This window comes from Thermobia domestica, chromosome 2 (assembly GCF_964235325.1).
Source record: "Thermobia domestica chromosome 2, izTheDome1.hap1.1, whole genome shotgun sequence".
Lineage (NCBI taxonomy): Eukaryota > Metazoa > Arthropoda > Insecta > Zygentoma > Lepismatidae > Thermobia > Thermobia domestica.
Genome location: NC_137455.1, coordinates 14,088,229 through 14,101,926, shown reverse-complemented (window position 1 = coordinate 14,101,926; position 13,698 = coordinate 14,088,229). Strand labels below are relative to the sequence as shown.

The window sequence follows — 13,698 nt, the reverse complement described above, 5'->3', positions numbered from 1 at the left end:
CCATATATATGTTAATATAAAATCTTCGTTATATATCTTATTCATTATTATTTTCATTTTTTTGCAGTTATGACTCAGATGAAATGTGCAATCTTGAACTTAAATGTGAAACTGAAATCACGGAACCCGAGATTCCGGAGGTGTTTGATGATACAGCTGAAGAGCAGGATGTGAAGCCTTTTCTCTTAGGACCTGATGGATATAACATAGCAAATGAACCAACGCCCGTGATTAAAGAGGAGTTTGAAATAAAAGAAGAACGTCTTGATATATCATTCGGAAGCCAGGAGAAGGAGCGCATGGAGGTAGATGGGTCTAGCGATGATACAACACTTACTAGCTCAGAAACACTAGCTTTAACTCCACAAGTTCCAGAACAAGTGGAAGATCTGCAGACAACTACAGCACAAATTCCATCATCAACTGCAATTGCGCCTGTCCAAGAATTTGTTCCTGCAAGTGAATGCCCTGCTGATGTAACAACACAAGCTTCCTCATTGGCCGGAAATGCTCTAGAACAGATATTCTTTCTCGAAACTGTATCGACGCTCACAGACCCAACACATGTCACCGAACCAAGAACTGATAATCGAGAGAGTATTGTTGTTGATGATGATGATGTGTTTTGTTCAAAAGTTGCCCAAATTTTAAAGACTTTGTCTCCGGAAGATAAACTGACTGCCAAAACGAAAATTCAACAAGTATTGTTTGAAATTAAGTATTTAGATAAGCCTTCGAATGAAAGTGATCCCTTAAGTACCGAACAGCAGAGTGTAAGTACCGAACAGCAGAGCGTAAGTACCGAAGAACAGAGTGTAAATACCGAACATGAGAGTGTAAGTACCGAACAACAGAGTAGTCTACAAACAGGAAATGTGGGACAAGTGCTAATTCCAAGTGTTGCCACCAAGACACGCCCTTCCATCCTTCGTCGTAAACACTCCCCAAATCATCAAAAGGTAACAGAAAATTCAACTGTAAATGTTACAGAAACTCCTGTGCCATTGAACGTAGAGACTGTACCAAATTCCATGATGAACACGCCGGATAATGTGATAATATTAAACACCGCTGACCAAGTGCCGACGTCTGGTGACTCCATTCCAGTGTTTATTGCTAACAGTTCGGGTAATCAGGAAAATCAACCAGTTGAGTTGTTATTTGCTATGCAGCCTCAAGAAGAAGAATCCAATGTTCTGTACGCGAGTAAGGACGAATTTCAATTTTGTTCCGAAGTGTTATCGTATGTGGAAAGCTTATCCTCGTTTGACAAAGCTGTGGCGAAAGGAGAGGTGAAGAAGTTGTTGGTGAACATGGTATTCCGAAAGGCAATGAAAGGTCAAAAAGGGAAGAAGAAGGCGTATCAGTTTTCTAGCAATAGTGAAAAAGGAAAAGAAAGTGTGGATCCGTGTTCTAGTGATAGTCTAAAAGTAAATCAGGGAATGCATCAGTCCGTCAGTGGTGAATCAGGGCAACACAGGTATCGATCTTCACCGTTAATTCTTTCTTCTAGGTCGAGTTATATTGTCAAGTCGGACGGGGCCTCTGGGAATTCACTCGCAAAATAGATTTGTGACTTTTGTGAATTAACTGCTGTTATATATAAAAGACTAGAGAATTGTTTTGCAAAAGTATGTGTTGAAAAAATACGTGCGTTTCATAAATGAGATTTATTTTTATAATTAATGATTATCAAGGAAGTAGTACCAGGAACTTATTTCTGGATAAAAAGTAGTTTTCTGACTTCATTCATTGCATAAACACATACAAGCACAAAATTATGGTAATGGTATAAAGAATTTGTCACATGAGTCAATAATAGGCAAGGTTCCCTTAACTATTCACGTTCAAGCAATTTTAATGTGTAAGAATATTGTGTATTTTTGAACTTCTTCCCACAACAAACAAATCAGTAAAGAAATCAGATATATCTGAGTAAACATCAGTATTAGCTGAAAGAACTTACAAGATGATGAGTGAATGTTGTAGAATGTAAGATTTCCTTTAAATACTATATTTGTTAAGTTTCTTACTTTAATCTCACATAGTTGTTTCAAGTACTATTGAATGCTTGCCTTAAAGACGCCTTTTGTATGGTACACACGATGATGATTATGTTGATAAAAGTGTTTTATGCCTAGATGAACAATATGGTACGTGAGTACGTATATATGTGTAAAGTTTGTATTGAGATAGGTTTTAAATTGTGAATTGATTTAAGTTCATATTATAGTGTGTAATACTGAGGCCTTTTTTTTCAAAAGTGCTAGTCTTGTAACACTAGGACTGTCCAGAAAGTAACAGACGTTAAAAAAAAAAAAAAAAAAAAAAAAAAAATGTAATAGAATGAACAAACCAAATTGTATTTTATACATTTGAAAGGTACATTCTTAAGCTATTTTTTCACATAATCGCCATGCAAATTAAGGCACTTATTATACCGTGGCTCAAGTTTTTCAATACCGTCGCGGTAGAAATGTGCCGCCTGCTGTTTCAACCACTGGCTTATACCGGCATGCAGTTCGGTGTCAGTATCAAAGTGTTATGTAGCGATCCATATCTTCATCGTTGGGAAGAGGTGGTAGTTGCTCGGTGCCCAAGCCTGCCTGTATGGTGGGTGATCGAACACCTTCTATCCAAGAGGTCTCGGGTACGCTTGGTCGTATGTGCACCACAGCCTCACTTGGCCTTCACTCATTATCTCATATCCGTACACTTCGCACAGTTGGCAATGGATTTCAGTTGGCATTTTTTTTTTTTTTTCAACAAAAACCTAATCATAGAACGCATCTCAGAAGAGACTGGATTTTCTGTTGCATCGCTCATTGTAACACGTCACAAAAAGCACAGTAAGAGCGTCACAATCCTCCCGCTACGACTGCTGGATGCGTACTGAGTGTGGCAACGTTCTCACACCAAGACGGCGCCTCTAGCTTCGTGATAGGCCAAAACGTCTGGTTCTTTCTGGACAGTCCTCGTACTAATGTAGAACTTTCGAAATCAAATATTTTACAATTGTTTATTCCTTAAACTCATGACAAAATTCAGGCAACAGCATTAGTATTCAGGAGTGACTTCAACTATTATTCTAGTATTTGTGTTTCACGATATTTTATGACTTGTAAAAAAAACATATTACAAGACTAGTAAATTTGAGAAATAGGTCTCTGGTCAAATATTACGAAGATTATCAGTTTCTTTTTAGGAATTGCAAAAAAATATCTTAATTTGGATTAAATACACATTTTATGTTATTTTTTCTATGTCCGAAAGAAATCCTTTCAATCTTAAGTGTTTAAAATAATCCAGATAAGCTCTTTGTTTAAGATCTTCACTAGCTTGTGTATGTCTTGCATGTTTATTCCAGTTCTGGGACTAAAGACAATGTTACAAAACATGTCTGTAAAAACTATTTTCATTACCGACGTGTGGAATTTTTGGACGTATCGTTTCTGATTGGTGTCACCCTGGTAGTAAAACACACATTTCATTCTGCATACAGTGAGGTAATCTGTATTAAAAAGCAAAATATTTGAATTGTTTTCTGTTACCTGTGTAGACTATAAAATGTTTTAGTTCTGTTATGCAACTATGTTTTCATGAACACTGTGTACGTAAATATCAGTCGAATAACACCTTTCTTTGATCATATGATAAGTTAAGAATTTTACAGATTTATATTTATTTTTCTATCATTATTGTGGTACATTTAGGAAAGTCACGGGTAACAGAAACGATACAATTTTAAAATTTCATATTTCGAAATTCCACGCTACTGGAGCAAGGAATGGAACGCAGAAATTACATTTTGGCATTAAACCAGCATGATTGTACAGGTTAAGCACATAAGGGTTTTGTTTCTCTTATATGAGTGCAACTTACTTCTTTAATAAATTTTGAAAAAAAAAATCCTGTTTTTACGTATGTGTTTGTTCAAGTTGTCTTTTAACACTAGTCTTTATGAAAAGTGACTTTGTTTCTTTCATGTGATATATATTTTCTTCTGTGGGTGGAAACCTATTAAACAAAATGACTACACCACCCCTCTACCAGCTAGTTTTCTCGAGTTAATTATTTCATATAGTAAAATTTCAAATTTCTGTAATGGTTTGTTAAAAAGTTTAATTTCGAGTGTTTGTTCCTAATAGATGTAAAGGAGACCTGGAAGGTTCTTTATACAACTTTGTTGTTTTGGTTACATATACAATTTAATTAAATTGTTTTGACGAGCATTTGTGTAATGAAGATTAAAATTGTTCGAACTGTACTATAAATAGGGTGTTTCATATAGAACGCCGAAATTGAAAATTAAAAAAAAAAAAAAGTAAGAGCTTCATGAAAATGGTGTTCAGTAAAATCTCCCATATACAATGTCAGGCATATGTGCACCCCTTCTGATTGGTGGGTTGGCTAGATTGAGTTTAGCGCCTCTTTCATCAGCGAGGCTATATGAAACGTGGGCTTACAGCTTAACTTGAAATTCGAACCACATGTGCTTTCACCTGGAATTGATCCCGGTTCACGTATACGAAAGATCTTATGTAGCCACGAGAGAGAGCTCTTCCACCGCCGCTGTCTGCATACTTTTTTTTTTTTTTTTTTTTTTTTTTTCAGTTTCACAAAATTATTGATAACCTTCTCGCTTATATCTGTTCCAGTGTCTCCAGTTACGACTATGATTTTCGCCTTCAGTTCTAAAAGAATGCATGGATTGTTGGCGTGTACTTGCGATTTCAGAAATCCTCATTAGAAGACATGACAGAGCATAAGATCACATGACTTTGTGGGCCAGCAACGTGAAATGTCTTCACAATAAGAACATGTTACTCAGATGTCAACTTCCCCATACAAAGCAAATGAGTCCAGACTGTTGAAGCTACATTAATCAGAGTGGCAACAGATAACAGTGGTAACAACAGGTCTGCTGACTGCCGAAAAAACAAATCCACTCGGTTCAACTTCGGCGCCCTATATGGAATACTCTTTACTCATGGATTTTCAGGAATAACTTTATAGTACTTTGTTAGTTTACAGCTGACGCTCACAGAATATGTATTAGGAAAAGTCAAGTGTTAACTTTTTAAAAGTGCTTTAAAATTTAGAAACAGCGCGCAACAGTCCTCGAAGTTAGTGGCAGTAATCATCACTTTTTTTTTTGTTGCCGACGATGTTTCCTAATCAGATAGACAAAATATCCAGAAATGTAAATCCTAACCTTAGTACCATACCTGAAAGAACAACTTTAATAAAGTTGAATATATTATGTACCAAGGCCTTACAAGCCAATTATCGCTAGAAGAGAGTATAAAGGAAAATGAAATAATGTTTTTACCCTTTAGATTACTGTGACCTTGAACGAGTTCCTTTCTTGGTTATTAGACTATTATTGAAAAACAAGGCTCATTCTGATTTACACTGAATTACGGAGGCGAATTAGGTTGTAGGGATCAATTAAGTTGCCTTAAAGCTAACACTCACATTGTCAGACTTTCACCTAATCAAATTCATATAAGTTACTTGAAAATATGTACCTAATTATCCGCGCACAAATGGGAAACCCCAATTTAAAATTAATCCAGGTTTTGACGATAAATCAGAGACCAAAATTCTTTAATTCGAAGGTTTGATACATTGTTTGAAATTTTGTGATTGGGAGTCACTGAATCACGAGGAAGAATTACTTCACTATATTGTCTTCATCCTCTCCTGGAAGTAGCAATGCACAGAATTGCTCCAAAAAACATGTGCGCTATCGTGTCAGTTTGAAGACTGACACCAACTTGATACACGAAAGCGGATCTCCAAGAAGAACAATTTGTCTAGTTTCGAAACTTCTTACTCCATTCGTATATTGGTTACAGTAATAGATATGCATACTGAAGTTCTTATTCAATGAATTTTGATAGGTTTGATTCCTTGGTACTATAAAAAGAAGAAGATGATGATGATAACTGTGTTCATCTTTAATGCATATTGTCACTGCTCCTTTATTTTTACATTACTCCGTCCCCATGTGGCATTGCTACTTAATGCTACCACGTGTGGGTGACTTTTCTAATCATTCCTATCATTGCTGAAAAAATCGGGACAATCGTGCCCTGTTTCTAAATTCAGCACACTTTTTAAAGATTTATTTTAATTACCTCGTATTGTTAAATGATCATATTATATCAGATACAATATTTTATTTTACTGTTTTTTTTTTTTTTAATGGACTTAAGAAGTTTGTCTTTTGTATATATAATTAGAGAGTAGGATCAGTAAATAGTGTGAGAAAACGGTCAACATATGATCACTTATGTAGTGTTCTATATCCAGGAGTAACCATCACCACTTCGTCCTTGATGCACCCCCTCTCCAAATTCACCTGAGTCCATGTTTCATATAGGCTTGGTGCTGAATACCTAACTCCAAATCAACCACCCAACCAAATTCATCTGATAACGTTGCTTCAGAAGAGCATTACCTGCTCTTAAACTAACTTAATAATGATTCTAGCATCAATACCCAAACGCTGTGTGCGGCTTGACTGAAACCTGTTCTTAAGAGGCGTAATCACTGCGAAATTAAAATACAGCTAATTTTACAGTAATTATGTGGTATCTTCAAATAGATAAAAGATAATCGAAATGTGGAACAAGAGCACTCTAGACAATATTATTTTGCATAAGGTGCCGTTATCACGAGCCACCTAGTAGCTTTCGTTTGCAGCCATTTATAAACGCGAAAATAAATGCCGATTTTCTAAACGGTTGGAAATCGAAAGTAGATAAGTGAGTCGTGATAACGGTATCTCATGTAAAATAATATTGTCTAGCGAGCTCTTGTTCCACGTTTCGATTATCTTTTTATCTATTTGAAGATATCACATATACTGTAAAATTAGCGGTATTTTAATTTCGCCGTGAAAGGGCCTCTTATACCTCTTCTTTAATACTTTTTTTTTAGAAGTTCCTTATTAGCTTAAACGAATTTTCTTCTCTACCCCCTCTCCCCTAAAATTTCAATGATGCACTTACATTATGACCCTCGTGGGCGCTACTGCTATGTCAGTGTTTCGTTGCTTGTAATTTTGTTGTCATTTTCTGAACTTCCATCAGAGCAATAAGAAAGGAAAAAGTATATCACTTCTACCTTGTAAACTTAAATTCTTGGTTGCAATTCTTCCTGTGATTATTATTATTATTATTATTATTATTATATCTTTCCGTTTGCTCAAGTCTCGGAAATTACAAGCAATGAAACTTGATATGTAGAACACTACATAATGTGTTAAATATGGTGTTTCATGTACCATAGCATACTGTATTGTCTTGGTCTAGTTATTGGAATTCCATTACGAGAAGGAACTAAAATTAATTAAATGTGTTAAAGAAACAGTGTGTACGCGCGCGCATATGTGTGTAAGGAAACTTTTGTTGCATTTATTAAACCGATTGTGTATCATTTTGAAACACAAACATTTTTTTAAATAAAAAAAGGTTATATAATTGAAAATAGTATTTCATAGTTTCATTTCTTTATTCCTTATTAAATTCATGTAAATCAATCATGAAACCGAGATAGTAGATATATAAACGTTAATACTTTATCTGGAAATAAGAGTATCATGTAGCTAAAGAAAAATAACACGTGTTTTAGTTCTATCAGAAAGAATACATAAAAACTTGGTGTCCAGTTTTTTTTAATATATATATATATATATATATATATATATATATATATATATATATATATATATATATATATACAAGACTATTTAAAATTTGATTTTCCTATGAAAGTTTTCGACTTTTTCGGAATAAATGTACAAATTATCTTACAAAGAATATTAACATAGACTAGAAAATACATGGATGTTGGGTGTTCGTTCCAAAATATTATCACGTGTATATTGTCAATACAATTTGACATAAGTAGATTCATCATAAAGTGTAACTGAAGGCAACATATCTTTCATGGATGCTCTCGTAGTTCACAAGATTTCGCTCTTTGCTCAAACTATGAGAGAATTGGAAAGCTATTTGGAGTAAAATATAGAAACATCTGATCTAGAAAGCCAGAAATATGCCATGAGAAGGGGGGGGGGGCATGCGCCGATCACTCAGTTGAATTATGCCATATGACCGGCCGAGTATCAGGAAGTTTGAGCAGTTTTAAAAATATAAAAATACAGCCTCATTAAAAAAAGAAAGAGAAAATAACGGTGTTCCAAATAAAGGGGAGATTTCCAATGAACACAGACAGTATCCACATACATAACCTACAGCAGTAACAAATGTATAGTCGTGTTGAAATCTACGTAGCCACCCATTTCTCTTTAAGAAACTATATTTTCTTAAGCATAGTAATAGAATTTAGCAATTGGTTCTATACTAAAGTTTTGAAAGTCAAAAGACTGTCATGCTTGTCACATTTACTTCCGCATCATGACTTTTCAACAGTTTAAATGAGACTGTACAAAATACTTGGAAATGAAATACGTTGTGGAATGTATAATTTTTAATATTTGGATGTCTGTCCTTAGCTTCTGATGTTTCCTGTGCATCTCTTAAATTGTACATTCAGCAAAATATCATGCTGCTAACTTTGGAGGTTTCACATTAAATCTGCTCTGACTATAGGAGGGACAGAGGAAGGATATGTTGGCCTTAATATTATTTGGTCTAGGAATTAATTCGTGCGGGTGGACAAGAGATGGCGCAACGAACGGAGCGTCCCACAGTTCCGTGTATCCACACATGTGTTGCAAACCCCTGTCATCGCGTATCGTTCGTAGTATAGGGCAGTGGATTAAAGCGTCAACAACACCAGTTTGTAGTTAAGTGAACATGGCGCAATTTGTGCCTGATAAAGTGTTTTTGCGGGGTGTCCTGCTGCATTACTTTAACATGCAGAAAAGTGCGACTGAAAGTCATCGTATTTTGGTGGAAGTGTATGGTGACCATGCTCTAGCTGAGCGAACGTGTCAGAAGTGGTTTGCACGGTTTAGAAGTGGTGATTTCGGCTTGGCAGACCAAGAGCGAGCAGGACAGCCAAAAAAATTTCAAGACGAAGAATTGACAGCATTGCTCGAGCAGGATTCGTGTCAAACGCAGGAACAACTTGCAGCAGCATTAGGCGTTGATCAAACAACAGTCTCCAAACGCTTGAAAGCCATGGGAATGATTCAAAAGATGTCACATTGGGTTCCACATGAATTGAAAGACAGAGACGTTGAAAGACGAAAAACCATTTGCGAATTGCTGCTTCAACGACAGAGCAGAAAGGGGTTTCTGCATCGAATTATTACGGGTGATGAGAAGTGGATCCATTACGAGAACCCTAAACGAAAAAAGGCCTGGGTGAAACCAGGTGAACCAGGTCCATCACAACCAAAACGAGATATTCACTGTGCAAAGGTTATGCTGTGCATATGGTGGGATATGAAAGGTGTGGTGTACTATGAGCTGCTGCAACCGGGTGAAACTATGAATGGAGAACGTTATCGACGACAATTAATGCGTTTGAAGCAAGCTCTGGCCAGAACACGACCAGAATGGGAGAACAGACATGATAAACTTATTGTTCAACATGATAACGCTCGCCCACATGTCGCAAAACTGGTCAAAACCTATTTAAAAAATGTCGGATGGGAAGTTTTACCCCACCCGCCGTATTCACCAGACGTTGCTCCTTCGGACTACTACTTGTTCGATTGCATGAACAACGATTTGATTGGACAGCGGTTTACTTCTTCAGAAGATATCGAAACATGGGTCTCTGACTGGATCGCTTCCAAGGATGAGGACTTCTTTCGCCACGGAATCCGTACATTGCCTGACAGATGGGCGAAAGTGGTGGCTAGCGATGGACAATATTTTTCTTAAGGTATTTATGTATTTTGTGTTTGTACTACAGCTTCAATGTGTGCGTACCAACCGCACGAATTAATTCCTAGACCAAATAAGTTTACTCTGACAATATGAGGGATGAAAGAGGGATATATTGGGCCTCAATATTGAGTTTGCTCTGACTATATGAGGGATGAGAGAGGGGTATAGTGTGCTTCAATATTGAGTTTGCTCTGACTATACGAGGGCTGTAGCATTGGTATGATGGGCTCAATATGTTTGCTCTGACTACAAGGAGGACAGAAGACAGGTATAGTGGTCTTAGCATTAATTTGCTCCAATTGTATGATGAAATTCCTTCTTCCACCGGAGTGTACAGAATCAGAGGGATCTTTTGAGGAGGGCAGAGTTTGAAAGGTACATATTTTAAATCGTGTATACTATTATAATAATAAAGATGCAACTTTTAAGTTGATCTAGAATCTGACCTCATCCAATCCCAAGTGAAATCGGTCATTATGTTGCTATACAGAATACTTGAAGCTATATAAATATTGATGTCAAGTACAAATAATCTCTCCGTTTGTCTTTTTCTTAGTTACTGTAGAACTAAAAGGAAGATTAAATTATGTAGTACTATGAAAAAAGTTGTATGAGTTTTCGAGATATTGAAACTGAGAAATGGTACTTTAAACATCGTCTAATAAATTCTTTCCCTCATATACAGTGTGCGCAAGGAAAGGTGGCTTCTGACAGTTGGGTAGAGCACGTGGAGTACTGGAGGGGCTGTTGCCAGAGGCTTAGCAACAGAGACAGCAGCTCGGGCGGCAAACTTAAGACACTTAACAAGTCGTCTCAACTACTGGCAACAGCGCGGTTAGTGACCTTCGTTGCCTAGCAACAGCGTGAAAGAATACTGCTGTGATTGGCGAACAGTTCACCCTCTCGTTTTGTTTACATGTGCAGCTATCTGTCAGAGGCCACCTTTCAGTAACTCGATACTAGTATTATTTAATATCTAACAGCCATTTTTAACGAACACCGGTCACCTGTATTGAATCATTTTGACAGTACAGTGTTGAAAATACTTTTTCTCACGTTTCTTTACACATATCCTATCTCTCACCCAATCTTCATGATCAAGGCAATGTTTAGCTGAAGTATTGAAGACATCATATCTACATACGGAGACTTGTACTATTATGCTTTGTCAATGCATATAACAAAGACATGGTTGAACACTTCCATTATTTGTCTAGAAACTTTCAGCTGATTCTTTGTTCTGTCGAAGTAAGTAAACAGAGCTACTATGTTCTATTGAGAAATCGACGAAAGCGACTATTTGCATTATAATTTACAGGTTATTAATGTGTATGAGGTACTTGGTGTTCCGGTATGTAGAAGTCAGTATTCAGGTAAAAGACGAAAGTGTCAATTCAACGGGGAATTTTTAAGCATTAATATTACCAAAATATTATCTTAAGAAAATGAGGACTATTATTTTAATTTAAAAACTTAATACTGTTATGAACTTATGCAATAAAAGGAACAGTTCAAGCCTATAAAAATATTTTATTTGCAGCTAGATTTTTTCTTTTTCCAAGTGCATTTAATTCACATACAGTGTATTCATATTCCGTATTTATTGCTAGTACAAAAGAAGTATATGGATTTGTGTTTGTGTGCGTGAGGAGTATCTGATATTGAACTTTTTCCAGTGTGCACACTATGTTTTGTTAGTTCGCATTCTTATACTGGAAATAATATTAGAATTCGTAGGTTATTTACAGTCAACTTCCACTAAAGAGCTCTCTTCGTTCAAAGAAGAAAATGTCTCATTCTTACTAGAATCACTTGAGATTTGGTCAGAAATTCTTTCTACATAAAATCCGGGTCTAAAAATAGTAACACTTTTGTCACAATTATTTTCTTCATGAGAAGCAGCATTTTCCATTGGTTCTTCCATAAAAGGTGAGTGAAATGAATTGCTGTAAGAAGGAACTGTAGTTCGAGCGGAGACGGTAGATTTTTGTTGTTGTATTTTGTACTTTTCACAAGCCTCTACTCGATGCCTTTCCAGGTAACGATGCTGTGAAAATGCCTTTCCACAAGAAGGACATCGCCACTTCCACTCATGATGATTTCGAGTCCTTTGATGGGCTCGGAGATTTGATCTAGTTTTTTAAGAAGAAAATAAAAAAGCATAGTTTGTCATGTACATGTGTTAGCACTATCAGATTTAGTAAGAAATTTGTGGTCGTTTTGACCTATTGTTTCAATCAAACTACCGGAACGTAAGATCTTATTTCAAGGGCGTTGGGAAGAGTGGGAATGGTAACCCTTATTTTAAGAAAGAATGAGTTGGGTACAAAGAAACAATGATAATATTCATGTGAGTTGAACTGTGGAATAAATTCAAGTTTGAAACTAGTTGAGAATGCTCCAAGGAGCATTACCAGAACGAACTTAAAAAGAATTAATTTTTCTTATTAAATTCTACAGGCTTTATACCAATTACTCTATGTACTTTATTATTATGCTCATTAAACAATTCTTGTAATATATATATCCATTTATAATTCCCTTAAGTACTAAATTTTTTCCACATGTTTTGTTTAAGAGTTCTGTCAAAACGTTCTATGATATGTTGTTTTACGAAGAGACATGCTCAAAATGGGAAAATTCGCAAAATATCATTTCTCTATGACTTACGGTTCCCGAGATATAGCTCCTTAAATCCCACGAAATCCGAACTTTTGTTTGGCCATATCTCGGAAACTGTAAGTGTGACGCGAAAAATTCCATAATTTCTTTCAGATAGTTTTTGATACTTTATCAAATGGAGGGCTCAAAATTGAAAAATTTGCACACAGACATTGAGAATTCCGCAACGAAGTTTTGAAGTTCGTTGACAAGACTATATTCGTCATGCTGTTGTTTTCTAACTTGAATTGTTCCAACAGTTCAGTCCCCATGAGTGTTCTGTACTTAGTTCTTTTTTTTTCTTTTTTTTTTCTTTTTTTTTTTTTAAATGAGAGTTACGGTTATTTTCCCCCAAGCCCTTCATTTAACAAACTCTTGTTTTGCCACTACACGATTTTCAGTGGAAGAAAAGTTGACGTAAAATTATTAATTTATTATTCAAACAAGAAATAATAATAACTACTGATATAAATCTAAATATAAGTTACTTGATAGTTTAACACTAACACAAACGAAATATCTTTAGATTGTCTGCAGGTCATCATCTGGCAATACAGAAGAGAAGTAAAATAGTAAATACAGTCTTACCTCGAATTACGAATTTAATGTATTTTAAATGCAGTGTTCAATTCGTGTGCTCTATTTTGCAGTTGACATTGAAATGAAGCAAACAACTGACAAAATACAGGTGGGATTTCAAGAGAAAACAACGAACTGGAAGGACGAACCATTCCAATTCACCTCAATCATAGGTTGGTGGGCAACATGGAAATTTTAAAATTTTTCTCTCCTTTGGGAGAGCTGTTTTATTTGATAAGATCTTTTCTTTGTAACTGCATCTAGATATTCTATCCTTGGTCTTCCTCTGTCTGGTTTTCCTTCTGCCTTTCCCTCTGTCAACACGGTGATCCAGTCGGAGTGCCGAATAAGATGGCCAAACAGGTTTCTTCTTTTTCTTATCTTCATGATCTGTCGTCCTTCATTAGCTTCCTTTAATACGTCTTCGTTCCTTTACCTTTCGGTCCATGATATGCGCAGCATTCTGCGCCAACATCATATTTCAAATGCTTCCAGCTTGGATATTTCAGCTTTTCTCAATGTCCACGTCGTCTCTAAAACACCACGCTCCATACCATGATCTTAATGAATCGTTTTCGAACGT

General features: G+C 36.0%; 2 protein-coding genes across 43 annotated transcripts in view; one reads left to right on the top strand and one right to left on the bottom strand.

Moving 5' to 3' along the window:
- Positions 1-7,497, top strand: part of LOC145670271 (uncharacterized) — a 312,108-nt gene extending 304,611 nt beyond the window's left edge. For all 41 annotated transcript variants that reach the window (XM_081738899.1, XM_081738856.1, XM_081738969.1 and 38 more), the window contains one exon: positions 68-7,497. In XM_081738899.1, coding sequence (XP_081595025.1) covers positions 68-1,568 — 1,501 coding nt within the window. In that variant the 3' untranslated portion in view covers positions 1,569-7,497. The remainder of the gene's footprint in view (positions 1-67) is intronic.
- LOC145670404 (uncharacterized) overlaps positions 1-13,698 on the bottom strand; it is a 60,566-nt gene that overhangs the window by 6,924 nt on the left and 39,944 nt on the right. The window contains exon 3 of one of the 2 annotated variants that reach the window (XM_081739050.1): positions 11,397-12,007. The exons of the other annotated variant lie outside the window; for it this stretch is intronic. Within the exon in view, the coding sequence (XP_081595176.1) occupies positions 11,614-12,007 (394 nt within the window). The 3' untranslated portion in view covers positions 11,397-11,613. Of the gene's footprint in view, positions 1-11,396; positions 12,008-13,698 lie in introns of those variants that run through there. 2 annotated transcript variants of the gene reach the window in all.